The sequence below is a fragment of the Rhinatrema bivittatum genome, chromosome 10 (genome assembly GCF_901001135.1).
Source record: "Rhinatrema bivittatum chromosome 10, aRhiBiv1.1, whole genome shotgun sequence".
Taxonomy (NCBI): Eukaryota; Metazoa; Chordata; class Amphibia; order Gymnophiona; family Rhinatrematidae; genus Rhinatrema; species Rhinatrema bivittatum.
The window spans coordinates 110,381,544-110,403,262 of NC_042624.1; the positions used below are offsets into that span (position 1 = coordinate 110,381,544).

General features: G+C 44.3%; 1 protein-coding gene across 6 annotated transcripts in view; it reads left to right on the forward strand.

The window, feature by feature from the left end:
* TUT4 (terminal uridylyl transferase 4) overlaps positions 1-20,289 on the forward strand; it is a 106,491-nt gene extending 86,202 nt beyond the window's left edge. For 4 of the 6 annotated variants that reach the window (XM_029618822.1, XM_029618825.1, XM_029618823.1 and 1 more), the window contains 3 exons: positions 2,555-3,083; positions 17,206-17,391; positions 17,898-20,289. In XM_029618822.1, coding sequence (XP_029474682.1) covers positions 2,555-3,083; positions 17,206-17,391; positions 17,898-17,983 — 801 coding nt within the window. In that variant the 3' untranslated portion in view covers positions 17,984-20,289. Of the gene's footprint in view, positions 1-2,554; positions 3,084-17,205; positions 17,392-17,897 lie in introns of those variants that run through there. The other 2 variants (XM_029618826.1, XR_003859048.1) reach the window with 2 other exon arrangements.
* Positions 20,290-21,719: the final 1,430 nt, after the last annotated feature.

A 21,719-nucleotide genomic window follows, 5' to 3' on the forward strand; every position in this document is an offset into this window, starting at 1 on the left:
TCTCCAAGCGGACCACTGTTCCCGTGGAAGGAGGAGCAGCTTTGAAGGATGCTCATAATAGAAAGATTGTCTATCCTTAAGCAAGCATTTGAAGCAGTGGCAATGACCTTGCAGATTGCTGCTTGTTCCTTGGTGGCTTGCTCTTGTTTGCTTCTCTCCCAGGAGGGTGATGACTCTTGGGTAAGCTCCAGGGCAGTTCTGGAACCAGTCACTGCCTTCTTGTTAGATTTGGGCTGTGACTTGGTCCACCCTTCAGCCAGAGAGGTGGCTTCTATAGTAGCGGACAGGCATCAGTTCTGGTTGAGAAATTAGTTGGCTGATGCAACCTCTAAGGCTAACCTCACCAAATTGCCCTTTAAAGGCTCACTTTTATTTGGGAGCAAGTTGGAGGAACTGGCCAGTAAGTGGGGCGAATCTCTGGTTCCTTGTTTGTCGGAGGATAAGAAGCAGATGCAGTGCTCCTTTAACATGAGGTCATGCTTGAGGATCTAGGCATTTTTCAACCCTGTAGAGGGGTGACCTTTCAGAGGACTCAACCTTTCAGCATGTCTTAGTCCTTTTGTCCCAGACAACCAAGAAGGGACGCGAGCTCGGGTAGTAGCACCTCCTAAGTCTCCCAATGAAGGTTTGCTGACTCATCCCTGGGAAAAGGAGATAGAGGGACACCTCTTTCTTTTATCAAAGATGGGTGGTGAACCCAGCCAAGAGCAGTCATCAGCCTACTCAGTCGCTGAAATACCTCAGGGTTCAGTTTGACACAAAGCTGGGCAAGTTGTTCCTGCCACAAGCTCAAATTCAGAAGTTGCTAGCTCACCTCCGTCTGTTGTTGAACTCTCTGTGCCCGACTGTGTGGTCTTACCTGCAGGTACTTGGCTTAATGGCAGCAACCCTGGAAGTGGTATCGTGGGCGGGGGCGCATGTGTCTTCTTCAGCGCTCCCTGCTGTCTTGGTGGAATCCGCAGCCTCAGAACTATTCGATTTCCTCCGCCTGCCAATGGAGGTCTCCTCCCAACTGCAGTGGTGGCTTCAGGCAGATCTATGAAAGGGAGTTTCCCTAATACCACTGGACCGGCTAGTACTGACCACGGATGCGAGTCTTCTTGGTTGGGGAGCTCATTAACAAGAGTTGACAGCACATGGGCGCTGGAGTTCAGCGTCTCTCTGGAACATCAATCGGCTGGAAGCCGGGGTGGTCCAGTTGGCATGTTTATAGTTCGGCGACAGGCTGCAGGATCAATTGGTCTGATAATGTTAGACACTGAAACGACTGTGGCTTACATCAGTTGGCAGGGAGGTACCAAGAGCCAACAAGTGTTGCAGGAAATAGATTGACTTATGGAATGGTCAAAGGTGCATCTTCAGATGATCTCAGCCTCGCACATTGCAGGCAAAGACAAAGTAAGGGCAGACTTTCTCAGCAAGGAGAGCCTGGACCCAGGAGAGTGGGCGTTGTCAGATGCGTTTCAGCTGATTTGGAATCTCTGGGGTCTCTTGTTCCTGGACCTGTTGGTGACTTTGCGCCATGCGAAAGTTCCATGTATCTTCAGCCACAGGAGGAAGTCATTGGAGATCGATGCCCTAGAGCAGGAGTGGCCGGAAGGCAAGTTGCTGTATGCCTTTCCTCCATGGACCATGTTGGGTAGTCTGATTCAAAGGATCGAACACCACAGAAGGATGGTGCTCTTGGTTGCCCCAGATTGGCCCAGGAGACCATGGTATGCAAATCTGCAGAGACTCCTGGTGGATTTGACTCTTCAACTTCAGCGCACAGGAACCTGTTGCAGCAGGGACCTCCTCTTCGTGAAGATAGAACTCTATTTATTATTATGATATGGTCCTTGAAAGGGCTCACTTGAAGAAACATGGATACACTGCAGCAGTGATTTCCACCTTCCTAAGAGCTAGAAAGTTCTCCACTTCCTTGGCCTATGTGTGGGTTTGGAGAACGTTTGAGGCCTGGTATAAAGATTGAGGTACTCTCTTTCCTTGGTCAGGATTCTGCTCATTTTGGAATTTTGCAGTCTGGCTTGAATAAAGGCTTGCTTCTCAATTCCTTGAAGGTACAAGTAGCAGCTTTCGCCTATTTCAGGGATCAGGTAAATGGTGGATCCTTGTCGGCTCATCCTGATGTGGCTGTTTTCTGAAAGAAGTGTCCTTTGCGGTGTCTGGTGACCCTATGGATCAACTTACCTGAAGCCATTCGTACAGTACTTTTAATGTTTGCATTTAAAAAAAAACGCATTAAAAATGTATTTTTCTGAGCTAGCCTTCAGTGAGTAGAGGTTTCCTCCTCTTTGCTTTGGCTCTTCTCTTGTTCTTTGCTATTGCCCTTGTATGTTAAGTTTGTTTTTATTTATTTATTTATTTTTAACAACATATGTATGCATGCTTTGTAAGCCGCTGTGAACTATTGTGGGTTATAAGAATTTTATAAATGTGTGCAGCTCTCTAAAATTTATAGATCAAGGTTTTACAGATAACAAGACACACAACTCATACAATAACGCAGCATGTGAACTAATTTGACATTTCATACTTTTTTTTCTTTCTCCAGTCTGAATCACATCAGACGTCTTATTCTCCACAGCCTCAACAGTTTCCACAGAATTCTCCACAGCCAGCCTCCATAAACCAGACTCAGCCACCACAAAGTACATCTCAGCCTAAGCATGTCCAGCAGCAGTCTGCTCCACAGCCGCCCCATCAGGTCCAGCTGCCTTTGTTTAACTACCCTCATTCTCCCCCTGGTCAGTTTTCCACTTTGCACAGCCTGGGTTTACTTCCAGTACACCACCAAATTCAGCTTCCAAACAGCGCGTGGCCTGTTCATGGCCCTGTTGTTCATCCTTCACCGGGTAACCCTCACTCTTCAGGTGTCACGTTTTCTGTGCGGCCTGGCAGCAGCAGCATCACCACCACTACCACCAATAATCAGAACAATGTGAGCTTGAATGATCCTAGTATCATCTTCGCACAGCCTGCTGCCAGGTCCATGGGAATACCCAGCACGTCTCACGAGGGCCACTGGCACAGTCCTATGACTCCTACCTCACTGCTGAGTAATGGCACTGTGGGGAACTCAGGTAACTCCTCTTATCTTCATATGGTTTTCAGTTTCATGATGTGGGTAGACTTCTTTTGAGTTTAAAGCAGCAGTGTCCCCTTACAGCTACAAAGATGTGGTTTTCAGCCAGTAAGAGGTTTGGGAGAGAAAACCCAAAATGTAAAAAAACAAATCTTCGCAAAACTGAGAATATAGGATTTTAGACATTACCTGGCAGTCAGTTGTGGTGTTTCTCATGCCCCCATATTCCTCCGTTGACTTCTGGGCCAGGTCATCCTTTGTGTGTTGTTTGCTGTTTTGACCAGCAGAAGTTCTCTGGTGCACACATGGACTTGAACAACTGAAATAAGAACGTTGCATGCTTTCTCTCCTTTGGCTGATGTATAGTGCTATATTTTAGCAGGAGTGGACACAGTTTTAACTATTTGGGTTTTTTATTTTTTAAAGGGACCACTTTACAAAAAACAGCCCCCACATTACTGCTGTAAAGGATTGTCATTCCACTCACGTTTAATGTTAATGTTTGTTACATGTCAGGAGGTACTGCTGTTTTAACTATTATTTGATGTGGCATTTTTAGCAAACATCGCTCAGTGCAGATGGTGAATGAAGTTTTCAGGGCTTTTCAAATTACAGTAGAAAATTTGCATACGATTTCAGTCTGTTTAGTCTCTTATAGGAGCAGTGCTGAATTCTTGTGGTGTTAAACCTTGAATTTCCTAGCATATGGCCAGAAGGACTCAGGACCAATGGGTTATGCTTCCCTGCCAGAGATGGAGATGGTGTCAGGTTGCAAAGCTGATGTCACAGTACAAATAGCCCTGCAGTGACCTAAGCTCTCCAGTATTCTCAGTCTCCATCAGATGGTGGACTTACCTCTCCCTACAGGGTTTGTTGCACTTTTTGAAAGGAGAAATTCTACTTTCTAAATTGAAGGAAAATTGAGCCCTGCTGTCCTGTGATGATACCTAAAGGTCCCTCCCCCAGTTGAGAATTCCTGAGGCGATTTCCGAGATCCCTCAGAGATGTGCCTTGGTCTGGTAACCGGTTCCCGGCGTGGACTTTGCTGCTGAAGCAGCTAAAAAGCAGCGGTTACAGGAAGCAGAGTGTGGCGGTGATGGCCAAACCATCTACTCCCGTAGCCGGAGACAGTCTCTGTACTCAGCTGATAAGCGTTGACCCCAGGTAAGTTTTAAAAAAAAAAAACACGATTACCTCCTGATTTAGAGACGTTTGGAGGGGTTTCGGTAAGATTTCCTCTGGCCTCCGTTGGAGTAAGGGGAAATGGGCTTCTGAGTGGGTTGAGCAGCCCCCCCCCCCCCCCCCCCCCCCCCCCCCCCCCCGTGGGCTAAGTCCTGCTTTAGACTCGGCACACCGCGTGGTAAACTCTGGTGGCACCATCTTGCACACGTCTTTTTGCATGCCGTATTGCCCTTCATAGAGTGTCAGTATACGCAGTGAGTCTGCATACGCGCCACGCCATACATACGCACACAACTTACTAAGCACAGAACACAGGAAAAACCAGGCGCACAGGCTGCATGTGCCTTGCCGCGTCCCTCTTAGGCGCTCGAAATCTGTGCGCATATATTTTTAAGCGTGCGCCGATAGGACACACAATTTCTGCCACCAATAGCACTACCAACCAAGAAAGCTAAGCATCTTGTTCCCTGTACGTACCTGGATCAGTCCAGACTGTGGGTTATGCCTCCCTTCCAACAGATGGAGACAGAGAAAAACTTGAGCGCCCCTCTTAACTTGGAGCGTCACCTGCATCTCTTCAGTATTTCTCTGTCTCCAGCAGATGAAGGTGGCAATCCCTGCAGGCTTTTGATCTTTCTGGTTAAGTTAATCTCTTCAAAATAAAAAAATAAGATTTAGGAAGCAAACAAGATCAAGCAAGCTACCATAATCATCCCAGAGGATAGGCAGGTCCTAGCTGGGCTATCCTCTCTGGTGGTAGGATTCAGGAGCTGGGGTTGGTGACCCCGCGGGGCTCCTACAGGTAAGGTGGTCCGGTCCCTGTCCCCACTTCTTGTGCTCCTGGTCCGTTTTTAAAAAATAAACAACCAAGCAAGAAACAGCTTGTCAGCCTTCGTTTTAGTTTTATGCAATCCGGCTGTTTTTTTGCTTACTGACGGGGTTCCTTTGCAGCAGGATATTTTTATTTTTCGCTGCTGGCTTCTTCATGCGGCTTTTGGCGCTCTAGGCTTCCCCCATGCCACGTCCTACTCGCTGTATTGCCTGCGGGGAGTCTGCTTCATGCGTCTCCCGTGCAGGTCTTTACCCCCGGAGAGGCAGCGGGAACAAAGGCAGCTCGGATCAAGGACCAGAGTTTGCAGCTAAGACCCATGCGGCACCTAAACGTCCTACTCCTTGTGAGTCTCTGGCTGCTCTGTTCCAGCTTAGCGCAGGAACAGCGGCCATTTTAGATTCCTTGGTAGCACGGGCCAGTGCCGTGAGCGGAGGGGATATTCCCCTCCCCCCCCCCCCCCCCCCCCCCCCCCCCATTTATCTCCCGGGCCAGGCAGTCCAGACTGATCCTTCTGAGCAGGACCGTGACATTTTGGATCCACAGCCTGATCCCCTGGCGGGGGAAGGGAGCGGAGTTTAACTCATTTTCGCTGGATTTTGTGCTTTTGATGTACAAAGCTTTTCTGACCACTCAGGCTCAGCTACCTGAACCTCCTCTTTTGAGATGCCCTGTAGGCCCCCCCCCCCCAGAAGCTGCCTAAGCGCCAGGGCTCTCAAACCTCCCTTCGCGTGGCGAAGCTTCGGAGCTCCTCCCTTGCGGATGGTTCTACTCCTCCGGATGGGGCGGCTGCAGGATCTCCGGACCCTTCTCTGGTCCTGGCTCCTCCTTCAGGGACTGAACCTGAGGAACTGGGAAAGCCGTCCCACCTTGAAGGCGACAATCCTAAAGTAGTTCGTCTTTCACAGGGAGGAATTGGATCCTTTAATCCCATGGGTCCTATTGGAATGGTGATGATGGTAGTCGTAGCGGCAGCCCTTTAAAGACAAGGAGTCCTGGTACACTTGTACCTGGACGACTGGCTTATTCGAGCGAAGTCCAGAGAACTCTGCGAAGAAGCAGTGTCCAAAGTCCTGGGTCTTCTCGAATCTCTTGGTTGGGTCCTCAATCTGGCCAAGAGCAAACTTCTTCCTTCTCAAACCATGGATTTTTTGGGAGCTCTGTTTGACACCAGTCAGGGGAAGGTATTCCTCCCACCAACCTGAGAGACTGGCATATGTGGTCGCTATTATCCAGAGAGGATCGACAAGTTGTTGCTGGGGAGCAGTATGTCAGTCCTAGTCTGTCCAGAGCCTATTGTCAGCAGAAGAAGCAAGTTGGTCCATCAATCGCTTGGAGACCAGGGCTGTTCGGTTGGCGCTGAGGCACTTTTGTCCTCTCCTACACAACCGAGTTGTCGGTCCTATCCAACAATGCGACAACAGTGACCTACATCAATCACCAAGGCGGTACCAAAAGTCAAGCAGTAGCAGCAGAAACAGAGCTACTCATGGACTGGGCGGAGAAACATCTTGCTCTACTAGCAGCATCTCCCATTGCCGGAACAGACAACGTACAAGCGGATTACCCAAGTCGCAAAGGATAGATCCAGGAGAATGGGAGCTCTCCGACCAAGCGATGGACCTCATCTCGTGCAGGTGAGGTCTTCCTCACTTAGACCTGATGGCTATGCTTCAAAATACCAAGGCTCCTCGCTTCTTCAGTCACAGAAGAGAGCATGGGGCAGAAGGAGTCGATGCACTGGTGCTCCCTGGCTGACTTCGGTGCTTCTTTGTCTTCCCTCCTTGGCCTCTAGTCAGCAAGATTCTTTGCCAGATAGAGGTACACTTAGGGAGGGTGATTCTGGTGGCATCGGAGTGGCTCAGCCATCCATGGTTCACCAGTCTCATCAGTCTCTTGTTGGAAGGTCCCCTGAGGCTTGGCCATCTACCACATTTACTTCTTCAAGGCCCTATATTTTTCGACCAGGCAGATCGCTTTTGTCTAGCGGCCTGGCTTTTGAGAGGCGGCGATTAAGGAAGAAAGGATATTCGGAGGACATAATTACTACTCTGCTTCAAGCTAGGAAAACCTCTACTTCCCTCTCCTATGTCAGGGTTTGGAAAATGTTTGAGTCCTGGTGTCGTAAGCAGGGTGTTCTTCCCCATCTTTCGTCGGTTGTGTATATTTTGGCGTTTTTGTAGAAGGGCTTAGCCAAAGGTTGTCTTTTAATTCCCTCCAGGTTCAAGTAGCTGCCTTGGGTTCTCTTGTAGGTAAAGTTCATGGCAAGTCTCTCGCTTCGCATCCAGATGTGGTTCATTTTCTTAGGGGTGTAAAGCGCCTAAACCCCCCAGTCCGACCAGTGTGTCCTTCGTGGAATCTTAATTTGGTACTGAGAGTTTTGTGTGACCCACCTTTTGAACCTCTCAAAAAGGCCACGTTAAAGGACCTCACCTTAAAAACAGTATTTTTGGTGGCTGTCTGCTCGGCCCGTCAGATATCTGAGATCCAAGCCCTGTCTTGCAGAGAGCCCCCCTTGTGGATTTCTGACTTGGGAGTTTCTCTCAGAACAGTACCTTCCTTTTTACCAAAGGTGGTCTTGTCTTATGTCAATCAGTCGGTAGAGCTCCCAGCCTTTTCAGATACTCCTCATGCTAAAGAGTTGAGGCGTCTAGATGTTAGGAGGACACTGTTGCGTCGTTTGGAGGTCACTAACCCCTTTCGGATGTACGATCATTTGTTCGTCTTGTTTTCTGAAGGGAGTGAAGCACCTTCGACCTCCCTTACGGTTACTAGTTCCCTTGTGGAATCTCAATTTAGTACTGGAATTCTTGGCAGATCCTTCATTCTCACTGCTGCGGAATCTTTCCTTGCGCTTATTGACCTTGAAGACTGTGTTCCTGGTGGCTATATGCTTGGCACATTGCATCTCGGAACTGCAGGTGTTGTCGAGCCAGGAGCCGTTCCTCCAGATGACTCCAGGGGCGTTACAACTACGTACTGTCCCATCCTTCGTGCCCAAAGTAGTCTTGGAGTTTCATTTGAATTAGTCCATTTCATTGCCATGCCTAGATAAATTCAAGGGTGCAGAGGAATATTGTCTCCTCCGTCTTTTGGATGTCATGAAACTTAGTGCGGTATCTGGAAGTCTCAGAACAGGTCCGAAAGACGGACCGTCTGTTTGTCCTTCACAGCGGAAGGTAACAGGGCGAACAAGCTTTGCGAGCTACCGTAGCTCGCTGGATTAAGGAGGTGGTCAGGAGGGCTTATGTGGAGGCTGAAAAGCCATTACTTTCCCAGATGAGAGCTCATTCCACTAGGGCTCAGGCTGTCTCATGGGCAGAAGTTAGACTGCTGTTTCCTGTTGTTATCTGCAACATGGTCCTCCTTGCACACATTCTCCAGGTTTTATTGCCTAGACATATAGGCCCGAGAGGACGCAGCCTTTGCTCGGGCAGTGTTGACAGGACCGCAGGCAGCCTTGCCCCGATCGAGAGTAACTTTTGTACATCCCATTGGGCCTGAGTCCATCTTGCCTCACGCTAGGAAATGGAGAAATTAGTTACCTGATAATTTCGTTTTCCATAGTGTAGAAAATGGACTCAGCATCCCACCCTTAGCTACCCAAGAACTGCGCCATGGCCCTCCCTTGGAATGGGCCTCGAATCTAAGAGATCATGTGTAAGTGTTCATCCAGTCCCTAGATTGGGGTACCAATATTCTTACTGAGGTTCACTGTTTACGGTTGGTTGAGTACAATTACGGTTATCTGTTTTGATTTTTAATCATATTTTTAGTCAAGACTTGTCACTAGTATGTCCACGGTGGCTTTTGAAGAGAATACTGGAGAGCTGAGGTCACTGCAGGGCTATATGTACTGTGATGTCAGCTTTGCAACCAGACTTGGTCTCCATCTGCTGGCAGGGGAGCATAACCCATTGGTCCTGAGTCCATCTGTTTTACTCTAAGTGAAACAAAATTATCAGGTAAGTAATTTCTCCATTGTACAACAGACCAGAGTTATAAATAAGTCTTGTTTACTTTTTTTTTTTTTTGCTTAAATATTTTAGTAGATCTGTGTAAACGGTGCTAACCTGTGGACACTTTTTTTTCCTCTGTATCCCTACCAAAACTCATCATCAGATTAACATTTCTATAGTTTTGTTTCGTTTTCTTCCCATTTTTCACTTTTTTTTTTTTTTTTTAATTACCTTCTTCCATCTGCCCTAGATGATTTAACCCAAGCATCTCAGGTTTCCTCTCCAGTTCTGAGGAGTGGATGGAAGACTACTCCTCAGGGCCTTTTCATTGCCATCAGGATCCACCATAGCTGTGGCAATCATCATCCTAACACAAATCTGTCATGTCGCAGCTTACGGTGCTGTGGCCTGAGCTATTGGGAGTGCAGTTGGTAATTTGTTAAATTACATTTATTTTCCCCATGGATAAGCAGGACAAGTTTCAGCCAAACAAGTAGGGTTACTTCGTCAAATGGTGCTTAGCAGGAAGCTCTCTCCGTGCTCAGAAAGTTCAATAAGCAATTCCAAGGCAAGGTAGACCAAAATTTCCTTCTAGGGAAATCTTCTTTATGGAGAAGATTTAGTAAAGCTGGTGAAAGCATGGGGGAATTGAAAGTCCCCATATTGCCCAAAGGCAAGCTTAAGAGGATGTGACAAATTTCAGCTTGGATCCGTTTTAGGAGTTCCAAACGTGAAGCTGAGGAGCAAGATGTGTGGTCAGCAGTCTAGACCCTTGAGTATATTCTAGTTTTTTGTTTTTTTTTTGTGGGGTTTTTTTTTTTGGAACTCCAAGAAGGGAGGTAATAATGGAGTCTGGAGGTGGTCCAGAAGTTCTTGAATCTACCAATGAAGGTGGGGAGGCCACTCTCTGGTACAATAGCTAGGCGGGTGATTGTTAGCCTTTTACCAAACATAGGTCTACGTTACTTCAGATCCTTGGGATTTAGGCGTCGTCAGGGATGGCTACACTCTGGAGTTCTCCCATCCTTTTTTCAGAGGCTTTCTGGCTTCTTGTTGATCTGTTCATAAGAGGAAGCTATATGGAGGATGATTTTGTGGCTGCTGCATATAGGGACATTGGTTCCAGTGCCATACTCTCAATGGAGTCAGGGTTAGTATTCTGTTTACTTAGTGACACGAACAAAGAGGGTCATCTTTCACCCGATTCTGGACCTGAAGGAGCTCAACAAAGCTCTAAAGGTTTATTCTTCAGGATGAAGACTTTGAAGTTGGCTATATAGCAGCATATCAAGGAAAATTCTTAATGTCATTAGATAGCAGAGGTGTATCTGTGTATCCCGATTAAAAGAAGGGCATCAAATATCTTTGCATTGCAGCAATGGGGGAGGTGCACATTCAGGCTCTCCATTTTGGGTTTGCTATGGCTCAAAGATCTTTTTCCAAGGTGGTGATAGTGGTAGTGGCCTTGCGCAGAGAAAGTATTTTGGTGCATCCTTCTCTGGACGATTAGTGGATCTGACCGAAGTTGGTCTAGGAAAGTGAATCAACAGCAGCTAGAGTGATGCAGGATCTGGGCTAGGTTTCTAATTTTGACACGAGCATCTTGCTTCCCTCTTGACCCCTGGAGTTCCTGGGAGTTCAGTTCGACACCAGGGAAGGCTGGGTTCGGTTGACAAACATAAGCATCTGGAAGTTCCAGAAACAAGTGCATGGTTTATTGAGGATCCAGAGATCTATGGTGTGGATTTATCTTCAGGTTTTGGGTTCCATGGTGGCCGCCTTGGATTTAGTCCATTGGGCAAAGTTGCACATGAAACCATTACAGAGAGACTTGCTGTTGAAGTGGTGATCTCAGTCCCAGGTGTATTTCATGAGACTTCCTCTGATGTAAGCCAGAGAAAGTTTTGCTTTGGTAGCTAATACGTAAGAACCTGACAGTGGGAGTGGATCTTTGGTCTTAAATCTCCTGTTTGAATAATGGAGATGTTGAATACCAGTTTCTAGGGCTGGGGCACTCTCTGTATAGTGGCTCAATGCACTTGGAATCCAGATGAAGCCAAGAGGTCCATCAGTTGGTTGGAAACCAGAGCAATAGGGAAGGCACTCCTTTTAGTTTCCTTTCTTCATTGTCAGGCTGTTAGGATCTTGATAGCCAATGCTACGGCTGGATCAGGTGTCAGTCTGTGGCAGAAGAGGTAGGTCTATGGTTAGTCTGAACAGAGAAGCATGTAAAAGGGCTCTCTGCCTCTTATAGCAGGAGTAGAGAATGTACAAGCAGACTTCCTTAATCGCAACAGGCTGGATCATGGAGGATGTCTGCCCAGGAAGTGTTCTCCCAGCTTGTGCCCAAATGGGGAGAACTATTTGATGGATTTGTTGGTGGTTAGCAGAAAGGCCAAAGAAAGGTAAGTTGTTCATCTGGTTTGAATGCTCTGATTTCAAGACTGGCAAGTTCATGGTTCCCTCTGTGGCCTCTGAGTAGTCTTGCAGAAGATTTCCGGGCATCAGAAGTTAGTTCCCTTGCAGGCATTGGGTCCCTGGTTTAAAGAATAAGGTAGTCTTAATCCAGATAGACAGTCAAGTAGTACTGTTTGTATCATCTAAGGAGGAGGGACAGGCTCTTTCATTCTTTGCCAGTAAGTCTTCAAGATTAGGAAATGGGCAATTTCCAAAATATTACTACTTCAAGCTGTCGCCTGAGGTGAGAAAATCAGATAGGTAGATTGTCACCAGTTTCAGCCACACAAATGGTCATCAGATTCACTAGCACAGGAACTATTCCAACTCTTGAGCACTCTGATCATAGATCTTCAGTGGCTAAAAAAAGTGTACATATCTGTTCAAAATCTTCACCTTTTGTTGCCTTGCAGCCTGGAAGTAAAATGCATTAAAACAGCATTTATTCCATGAATCCATACTTCAAAGCAATGAGCACCACAACGATGTTAAAAGAACTCCAGGACAAAATTGTGGAAAGGAAGATTTGGGGATAAGAATAAAAGAATTGCAAAGTCATTGGATATCTCTTGGAGCATGGTCAAGATGATTATTTTTTATGTATTTATTTATATTCTGCTTTTCAGCTACTTATATGTATTTCCCGATCCCCAGAGAACTTAAGTTTGTAAGTGGAAGGTTCATGGTACCATCATGACCTTTACTAGCTCAGGCCATCCCTCTAAACTGGATGACTGAGCAGGAAGGAAATTGATTAGGGAGGCAACCAAGAGGCCATTGGCAGCTTTGAAAGAGCTACAGGCCAAGAATAGTTAGAGAGTACATGTGACAGCGATATCTCAGACATAATTGGCCTATGTTTTAGGGTGGCAAGAAGGAAGCCATTACTCAAGAAAGCCTACCATGAATCCTGTTGATGTATGCAAAGGAACATGTGAGATGCTGTAGCTATGTGCCAAAAGCTTTTTGAACTTTTTTGCTTGAATGCCAAGCATTATGTTTGGCACAAACCCAACACAGCATGTCAGCCCATGACCACCATCCTTACTGTGTAGCTTGGTGGTGGTAGCATTTTGTTATGGGGATGTTTCTCATTGGCAGGGTCTGAATCATTTGTCAGGATAAAAATAACAATCAATGGAGAAAACTACAGAAGAGTCCTTGAGGAAAATCTTCTGCCCCTGACAAAGTTGAAACTGGGACTGAAGTTCAGCTTTCAACATTACAATGAGCCAGAGCTACATTGGAGTGGCTAAGGAACAATAAGGTAAATGTTCTGGAGTGGCCCAGTCATAGCTCCATCCTCAACCCAATTGAAAATCTGTTGCATGACTTGAAGAATTGCTGTTAGTTAATGCTCCCCAAGGAACTTGCCAGAGCAAGTTTTATAAAGAAGAATGGTCGAATAACTGGCAAATCTGTGTGCAAATTTGATGGAGATCTATCCAAAAGACTCATAGCGGTAATTGCTCTACCAAAGGTGTTTCCACCAGCTACTGAGGGAGGGGGGAGACTTATTTGGTTGTTGGATTCTATTTTTGTTTGAATATGTATGTTTTGTCCCCTAATCTTCTAAACACAAAGGAAGAGCGGGATCTGAGGATAATTGTGTCTGGTGGCCAAACAGGTGGATAAATTGGTAAAAGCCAGAGAGGTGCTTGGCTGCATAGAGGAATGGTCAGCAGAAAAAGGGAAGTGATATTGTCACTGTCTAGGTCCCTGGTGAAACCTCAACTTGGAATACTGTGTACAATTCTGGAGACTGCACTTTCAGAAGGATATAAACAGGATGGAGTCGCTCCAGAGTGTGGCTACTAAAATGGTCAGTGGTCTTCTTTCTAAAGCATATGGGATAGACTTAAAGATCTAAACGTGTATTTCCTAGAGGAAAGGCGAGATATGATAAGCATTTGAATATCTCAAAGGTTTCCATGCACAGAAGGTAACCCTTTTTCAATGAAAAAGAGGCTCTAGAACAAGGGGTCATGAGATAAGGTTGAAAAGGAGTAATCCTTAGGAAATATTTCTTTACAGAAGGGATGGTAGATGTGTGGAACAGCCTCCCAGTGGCTTATCTGAATTCAAGAAAACATGGGATAAATATAGGGGATATCCAAGGAAGGTGATGAGAATTATAATAAATGAAATGGATGGATGGATAGGCAGACTGGATGGGCCATGTGGTCTTTTTCTGCCTTCGTTTCTATGTTTGTAAATCATTTTTGACCTGAAAGGTATGGAGTGTAGTGGGTTGAGTGGAAAAACCTCCTCTCTTTAATGCTTGAAAGTCTGATGCATTGACACAACATAATGTGAAAAATGTTCAAGAGGATGTAAGCTTTCTGTAGCCACTATATTTACAAGACCATTAAACATAGTTCCCACCTACTGCTCCAGGGTACCAGTGGAGCAGTCTGACAGATGCTTTCTCAGTTGACTATTCATTTTCCCCAATTCTGCTTGTAATCAAAGTACTTCAGAAGCTAAGAGAGAGGGCTCAAATGATTTTGATAGCCCTGTTTTAGCATTGCCAAGTTTGGTTCCTTATCTGCAGTGCTTAGCTGTTCAATATCCAGTAAGGTTACGCATATTGCCATCCCTCTTTATACAGAACAATGGGAATCTTTACCTTAGTTGTCGTGTCTGACTGCATGGATGTTGAAAGCAAACTAGTATCTCTTCGATTGTCTTCTGAAATAGTCTAAAGTTCTCCTAGCATCTAGACACTTATCAACAAGAAGATCTTCTAGCTTCAAATGGAAAAGCTTACCAATCTAGTGCTCTACTATTCAGCAAGACCCATTTGAGTCCTGTTCCTTTGTTACTTCAAAACCTTTCTAAATCAGGATTTGAAGACTCTGAGATTCATCTCAGTGCTATAGCAGCATACCATGAAAATTTCGAGTTTTCCTATTTCTTATTAATCTACAGTTGTCAGATTCATGAAAGCCTTACACCATCTTAAACCTTTGATTAAAGATTCTCCTATCCCTTGGGATCTTAATGTTGTTATGGCTGAACTCAAACACTTTTTTTGGGGGGAGGGAGAGTTATTTCTAATAGCAGTTACATCTGTCCAGAGAGTAAGCAAGTTACAAGCCTTAGTATCATACTCTTCCTATACTCAGATTTTCCATAGCATGAGTAGTTTCGAAAACCCATCCTAAATTTCTACAAGTTCTGTATTGTATTTAAATAGATCCATCGTCTTGCCAATATGTTTTCCAAGACCTCACACCAATAGAGCTGAGCATGCTCTTCATACATTGGACTGCAGAAAAGCTTTGTTCTATTTAGAAAGAACAAAAAGTCCTACAAAAAAGTCTTCATAATTGTTTGTACTTTTCAACCCAGTCAAATAATTACAAAGATAATTCTTTCAACTCTTTTTCTGATTGCATCTCCAGCTGTAATAATGAATCAAGACAGAATCTCCAAGGTAAAGTGAAGACCCATAAAATCAGGACTACAGCAGCTTCGTTAGACTATCTTCGCTCTGCCTCCATATAAGACACATGCAAGGCTGCTATATATTCTTCCTTCTGTACTTTTACTGCTCTTTACTACCTAAAAAATTTTTGACGTCAAGACAGCAGTCTTGGATAGGCAGCTAGAACTTATTTGATTCCTTTAGCTTTTTCCTCCAACTTCTGGCACTCTATGGTTGCATGTTTCTCTTAACTACAGTTGTGCTCATAAGTTTACATAACGCCTGGCAGAATTTGTAAGGTATGTAGCATTTTAAAAAAACATGAGTGATCAGACAAAACACATCCCTTATTTTTAATGTTTCAAATTAAACTATTATGAATCACAGAATAGCACAATCATTAAACAAACCATAGCAATAAAGGAAATAATTAAATGGTCCTGGTCAAAAGTTTGCATACCCTTGAATGTTTGGGTTGATAATATACACTCAAATTGACACATACAAGTTGAGATGGCAATTGTGCCTTGTTTTATTGTAATTAGTGTCTGTGTATAAATAGTTTTAGCTCTTGAGAAACCCTTGTGCATTTCATCCAGGGCTGCACTGACACTGGTGGTTTGGAAGCATGGGGAAAGCAAAAAAAACTGTCAAAGGATCTGCAAGCAAAAGTTGTTCAACTTTATAAATCAGGAAAAGGATATAAAATGATATCCAAAGATTTGAAAATACCAATTAGTATTGTTCAAACTCAGATCAAGAAGTGAAAATTATGGTTTCTGTTAATATACCAAGCAAGCCATGGTCAAATAGACCAAGAAGGATTTCAGACATAACTGCCAGGAAAGTTTGTTGAGATGCAAAGAAAAACCCACAAGCAACTTCTACTGAAATATAGGCTTCTCTGAAACAGTAGTGTGTGTATCTCAGCATACATAATAAGGAGATTCTTGAATAAAAATGGGCTACATGGTAGAGTTGCCAGAAAAAAGCCATTGCTGCACCAATGCCACTAAAAGCCTGCTTACAATCTGCAAAACAGCACCTAGAGAAGCCTCAAAACTTCTGGAACAAAATAATTTGGAGTAATGAGACCAAAACTGAACTTAATGGTCACAACCATAAACGCTATGAAGAGAAGGGCACCATCCTACCATGATGCATGGAGTTGAGTGTCTGCTGTTTTGGGTGTGTGTGAGCTACAGTGGCAGAGGGAATTTAGTCAAAATTGATGGAAGAATGAATGAAGTATCTTATCAGAAAATATTGGAGGAGAATTTGCATTCATCATTCAGGAAGCTGCACATAGGGCGCACTTGGACTTTCCAACATGACGATGATCTGAAATATAAAGGCCAAGTCGACCCTTCAGCGGCTGCAGCAGAAGAAAGTGAAGGTTCTGGAGTGGTCATCACAGTCTCCTGACCTCAGCATCATTGAGCCACTTTGGGGAGAACTCAAATATGCAGTTCATACTAGGACCATCAAATAATTTACTGGATCTGGAGGTTTTTAGCCGAGAGGAATGGGCAGCTTTACCACATGAGAAAATAAAGGGCCTCGTTCACAACTATCACAAGACTGCAAGCTGTCATTGATACAAAAGGGGGCAATACACGATATTAAGAACTAAGGGTGTGCAAACTTTTGACCAGGACCATTTTGTTTCCTTTATTGCTATGGTTTGTTTAATGATTGTGCTATTCTGTGATGCATAATAGTTTTATTTGAAACACATTAAAAATAAGATGTTTTGTCTGATCACTCATGTTTTCTTAAAATGCTACACATCTTACAAATTCTGCCAGAGTAATGCGAAATTATGAACACAACAGTAAGAGCATAATAACCACTTATGTGGCTAAAATCTGTCCTGCTTGTCCACAGGAAAAGCAAAGTTGTGGACTAATCAGGCTATACAATCCCACCCTCTTCCCCTTAGAGTTGAAGGTCAGCTTGCTAAAGAGACTCGTTGGAAGCTGTGTGTAGGCTCAGAAGGATTGGCTTGATCTTTCTGAACTCAGAGCTATCTATCTCAGCATTATTGGATGGCATCGCCCACTTGTGTGGCTGATTTGTCCTGTCGCCTACGGAGAGCACCTGTTACAGGTGAGCAACTTTGCTTTATCCGACAGAAACTCTTAATTCCTAGCGGGTAGCATTTTGTTTTCCTAAGTTGTATCTTGTGATTTACTCTTATTTCTTTTACTGACATGCTTATCTGTGCTTTCTCCCTTTTTTTTTTTTTTAAACTGGAAAATAGATCAGAGACTTCAAGGACAGTTTGGAAAACTGAACCCTTCTTCCATTCCCTGGGATCAGTTTGGAAAATTGAACCCTCCAGCCCCTTTCCCTCTTCTCTCAGCATCGTGGCCTTACAACTTGCCTCAGAACTACATGCAGCAGGGAAATACCAGCTATCAGGCCAACAAAGCTTTCTACCCTCAAGGTACCATTGCTGATGCTTTAATCACTTTACTAAAAGGCAGCAGTAGGTCATTTTGTGCTATGTCCCCCATTTCAAAACATCTTTAATATGTGGGCCTGGCAGAACATTTGCAGTCAATGTAATGTTTTTATTCTTTCACTGATGATTTTAATAGAATGGAAGCTTCAGGGGAGGATCCAGATTATGAGGAAGGAATAGATTATGAGGTGCCCCCCCCCCCCCCCCCCCCCGAACCATGACGAATTAGACCATTTTGTTGAAATGGTCTAATTCGTGAAAAATGAATGCACATGGCTACATGTAACCTTTTAAACGGGAACCATTTTCAGTGATTTGTGATTTTGTTGTGTGATGTCACACGATAAAACCTTCTTAGCAGCCAGTACCACACGATGGTGTTTTTACACCTCTGAAATAGCACTTGGTAAATATTTCTAGAGATGCTTTTTTTTTTTTTCCTTTCCCAACGGATGCCTGCAATAACTGTAACTCGTTTCTTCTTCCAGCTGGTCCTCTGATGCAAAACAACCAGCGGTTCTCAGTGCTGTCGCAAGCGCACCCACATGTGAACTATGTTCAGCAAAAGAAGTGAACATTTCTTGAGGGGGGGAAAAAAACTAAACAAACCTTCAATCAGGTCTTAGTTTTGGATTTTAATCTGTGTTTAGGTACTAGATTATTTAAGACTGTTTTTAAACTGTACCATTTGTATATAGATGACCTATAGTTTTTATTGGTATCATAATTCTAAATGATACAGACCATCTATTTTATTACCCGATTTTTAAGGGTAATCTTGTGTTTTATCTTGATAAACTGTAAAGAGAGAATTTAAAAATTAAGTTCTTTATTTTCTATTAGCTGTATTCATACTTTGGTCGCTTCAGATTTTATATATTATATATATTCTAAAGACAAAGAAAAATATGATTTAGAAAGGGACGTGATTTAAAAAAAAAAAAAAAAGGCCACTTTTATTCTTTACTGAATTATACTGTGCCAAAAACTTTTTAAAACCAACAAAATTTAACCAAGATTTGAAGATTTTTTTTTTTGTTTTTTTTTAAATACTGAAATTTGAATGCAGCTCTTGTTCTCCATGTTGTCCAGTTGCCTTTATTACAGAAAAGGAAACCACCCAACCATGTACTTTTCAGCATTAAGAGGCAGCCTCATGGACACTAGAAGAGAAGATTGATAAAGCTATCCACTTGTTTCAATTCAAAATAAAGAATTGTATGCGCTCAGGAGAAAATGATTTTTTTCCAATTTGGGGGCTGAACGGTTTGCTGGGTTTTTTTTTGGGGGGGGGGGGGGGGGGATTGCTGTGGTAGAGCGCCCGTGAGCCAGAACAAGGAAAGTTGCACCCCACCATACTGCATTATTGTCTCCTGCTCCAATGGTGAAGCCCTGAAAGTAACATTACAGCCTCTCCTAGCTTTTTCAAAGTATCTCTCCTTCATGCACTAAAGCAAAGTCCACTTTATCCACAGGGGGGTGCTGTTGGTCAGGGCAAGCCACTTCCTCCTTCATTTTTGGAAGAGACAAATTTTAAACGGAAGCCTGGGACAAGTGTAGTTTCTTCAAATAAAGCTGCACTGTACACCATTGTTTGTAGATTGTTCTTACTGTCTGGCTGCTGTAGCTTATCTGTAGTGATTTCTTCCCAAGCTGTGGAATACCAATGCCTTACCAGGAGCTCTCACCACACGGAGGCCGATTCTTATCCTGAGCTGTGATACTACCAACGTGAAATGGTGACGAGAGTTTTTATCCAGCTCGTTTGATGGGTTTCTGGGATCTTTTGTACAAAAGAACTTTTATTATGTGCACAGAACAAATGAATAAACCTGTCATGTCTCTTTTACATAGATTAATTTCAATACTATTATTATGAGATGTTTAAAAAAAACAAAAAAAAAAAGCAAGCTGGTATTGGGTAGTCTAGTGCAGTGATATTTATGTAAAGATTGCAAAGACAAGAATCCTGCCTTCAGAATATATTAAATATTTATTTTCTGTATAAGAACAGACTACAAACAGTTTTGGATATCACTGTTTCTATGGTTGGGGTGGTTTTTTTTCCCTTTGCCGCCCCCCCCCCCCCCCCAAGCATAAAAAGATGTTGAACCAAGCTGGTGGGCCCAAGCCCATGCTGGGAAGTTGAAAAAGCAAAACTCAGTTCAGCTGCTTGGTCAGCTCCAGCTCATCTAGCACATGGAGCTGCCGCTGTGGTACTCGGTGGAGATTTCTGACTGTGCTGATCGATTTGGCGGCCTGGGTGCTATGCTGATGGTAGGTGGCTGGCCAGAAGTAATAGAAACAAAAGGTCACACTACCCGAGCTCCAGGTACCAGCTGGACACCTCACTTGTGGAAGGGTTTGGGATGCCTGTACTTTTATTTCAAGTTCAAGTCTGGGCCTGCATGCTGTTAGCCACTTAGTCTACCATATTTCTTTTATTCTCAACACCCACCCAAAACGTTCAGTTTGCAGAATGGCCTTTCAGCCTAACAACCTCACTAATTTGTATAGTTTAGTGCTCCCAGACTTAAAAAAAAAAAAATACTGTTCTACTTCTCTGGGGTGGGTCTAGTCTCTGCCTGAGTTAGTTGCAGTCATGGTGGTGGAGCTGAGCCTGCGATAAAGAAGAGGGCAGCACTGAGGTTCAGGGAAGCAGTATGCCACCAGTTGCTCACTGTTGTATCATTTGTTTCTTGGGCTAAATCTACTTTTAAATGTGGTTTCTTTGGCATAGAGGTGAGCTTTATCTGTTGTAAGAACAAGTTGAATTTGATTTGCCCTTCCTGTGTAATATGTTTTGAATTACCTGCACCCATACAAAAATCTGAAGCTTGCCATTTATTGTTGGATAAACTGTACAAATGTAAAATGGTATTTAGCCTCAGCCTACAATTTGTTTTGTTCCTCTCACCAGTGGGGGAGATGTTACTTGCCTTTAGCTTACTCTCTACTATGCAACTATTGGTCAATCTTGTTTATTACAAACAATCTGGACCTTTCTACCTTTTGTGTGTCATGCCCATAACTGAACCAAAACGCACATCTAACTAGGATATTACATGTTCCCTGTACGTACCAGGATCAGTCCAGCCCGTGGGTTATGTCCCCCTTCCAGCAGATGGAATCAGAGCAAAAACTGAGAGGGTGGTCCCTCATAACTGGTGCGCCCTCTGTAAACCTTCAGTATTTCTCTGACTCCAGCAGATGGCAGTTGCACCTTCGGTTCCCTAGTTCATTTAGAGGATAGTTTACAGAATTTCTTTATTCTTTGTTTTTCTCTAATTCTTTCCTTGAATGGATCATAGTTATAAAGTTTAGGGAAAAAAAAAAGCCTCAGTGTTCAGCTTCCCTGGAGACTTGCAGGCAGCACTTTGTTTTCAGTGACAGATCTGTCTTGTACATTCCGTCTTATGATGTTCTGTTGTTTTTGGGGTAAGTGTTACTTGTTTCTTACAGCCAGTATTTCAGCTGCCTTAGGGGTGAATGTTGGTGGTCCAACCTCTTCCCCCCACGACCCCTGCTGCCCTGAGATGCCATTTCTTCCTCTGGGCAGCCTAACAGTTGCAGAGATGCGCCATTCCCCTGACTGAACGGGAGAGCGGGTCGTTTCTGTCAGGTAGCAGCACTGAATTTCTTGTTCCTGTGAGGAGCTGGGTGCAGGGGAAGAAGGGGTGGTCCAGTCCCTTCCTCGTGGAGACCCCTGAGAAGTCTCATACCTCAGGTCTCTTGTCAGAGAAGTAAAATTCCTGTCACTTTAGGCTGTCTGGAGGGGAAACGAAAAGCGAAAAAGGAAAGGTTTTTACTTTTTATTAATCAGTACCCTGTACAAGGACCGGCAGCTTATGGGGGGAAGTAGCAGAAAGCAGTTTTCTCTCCCGCTCGCAGCAGCCAGGCACAGAAGGACTTTGCTGTTCCTGTGGCAACTCCTCACCCCCCTCCCTCCAGATGCCTCGATTGCCATTTTGTATCCACATGTGGAGAGCCAGCCTGCTGCACCTGCTTCTTTGCCTGAAGGGAGAAGGGAATTCTCATTTTACTACTGATGTTGTACTTTTATTACACCTAATTTAAGCCCTGTGCAACCGGCTGACCTAGAGCCTGCCTCTCCTCTCTATGCAGCCCCTCACGCGGGGGGGGGGGGGGGGACCTTAAAGAGACAGCAGGCCTTCTAAGTTTGTGAGTTTAATGCACAAAGCTGCTTGCTTTTTTTTTTTTTTTTTAGAAGCAGAGGCTGAATGGCAGGAGGAGGGACTTATACCAGCAAAGGTCCCCAGGCCATCAGGGGTGTTGGATCCCTCTAGGGG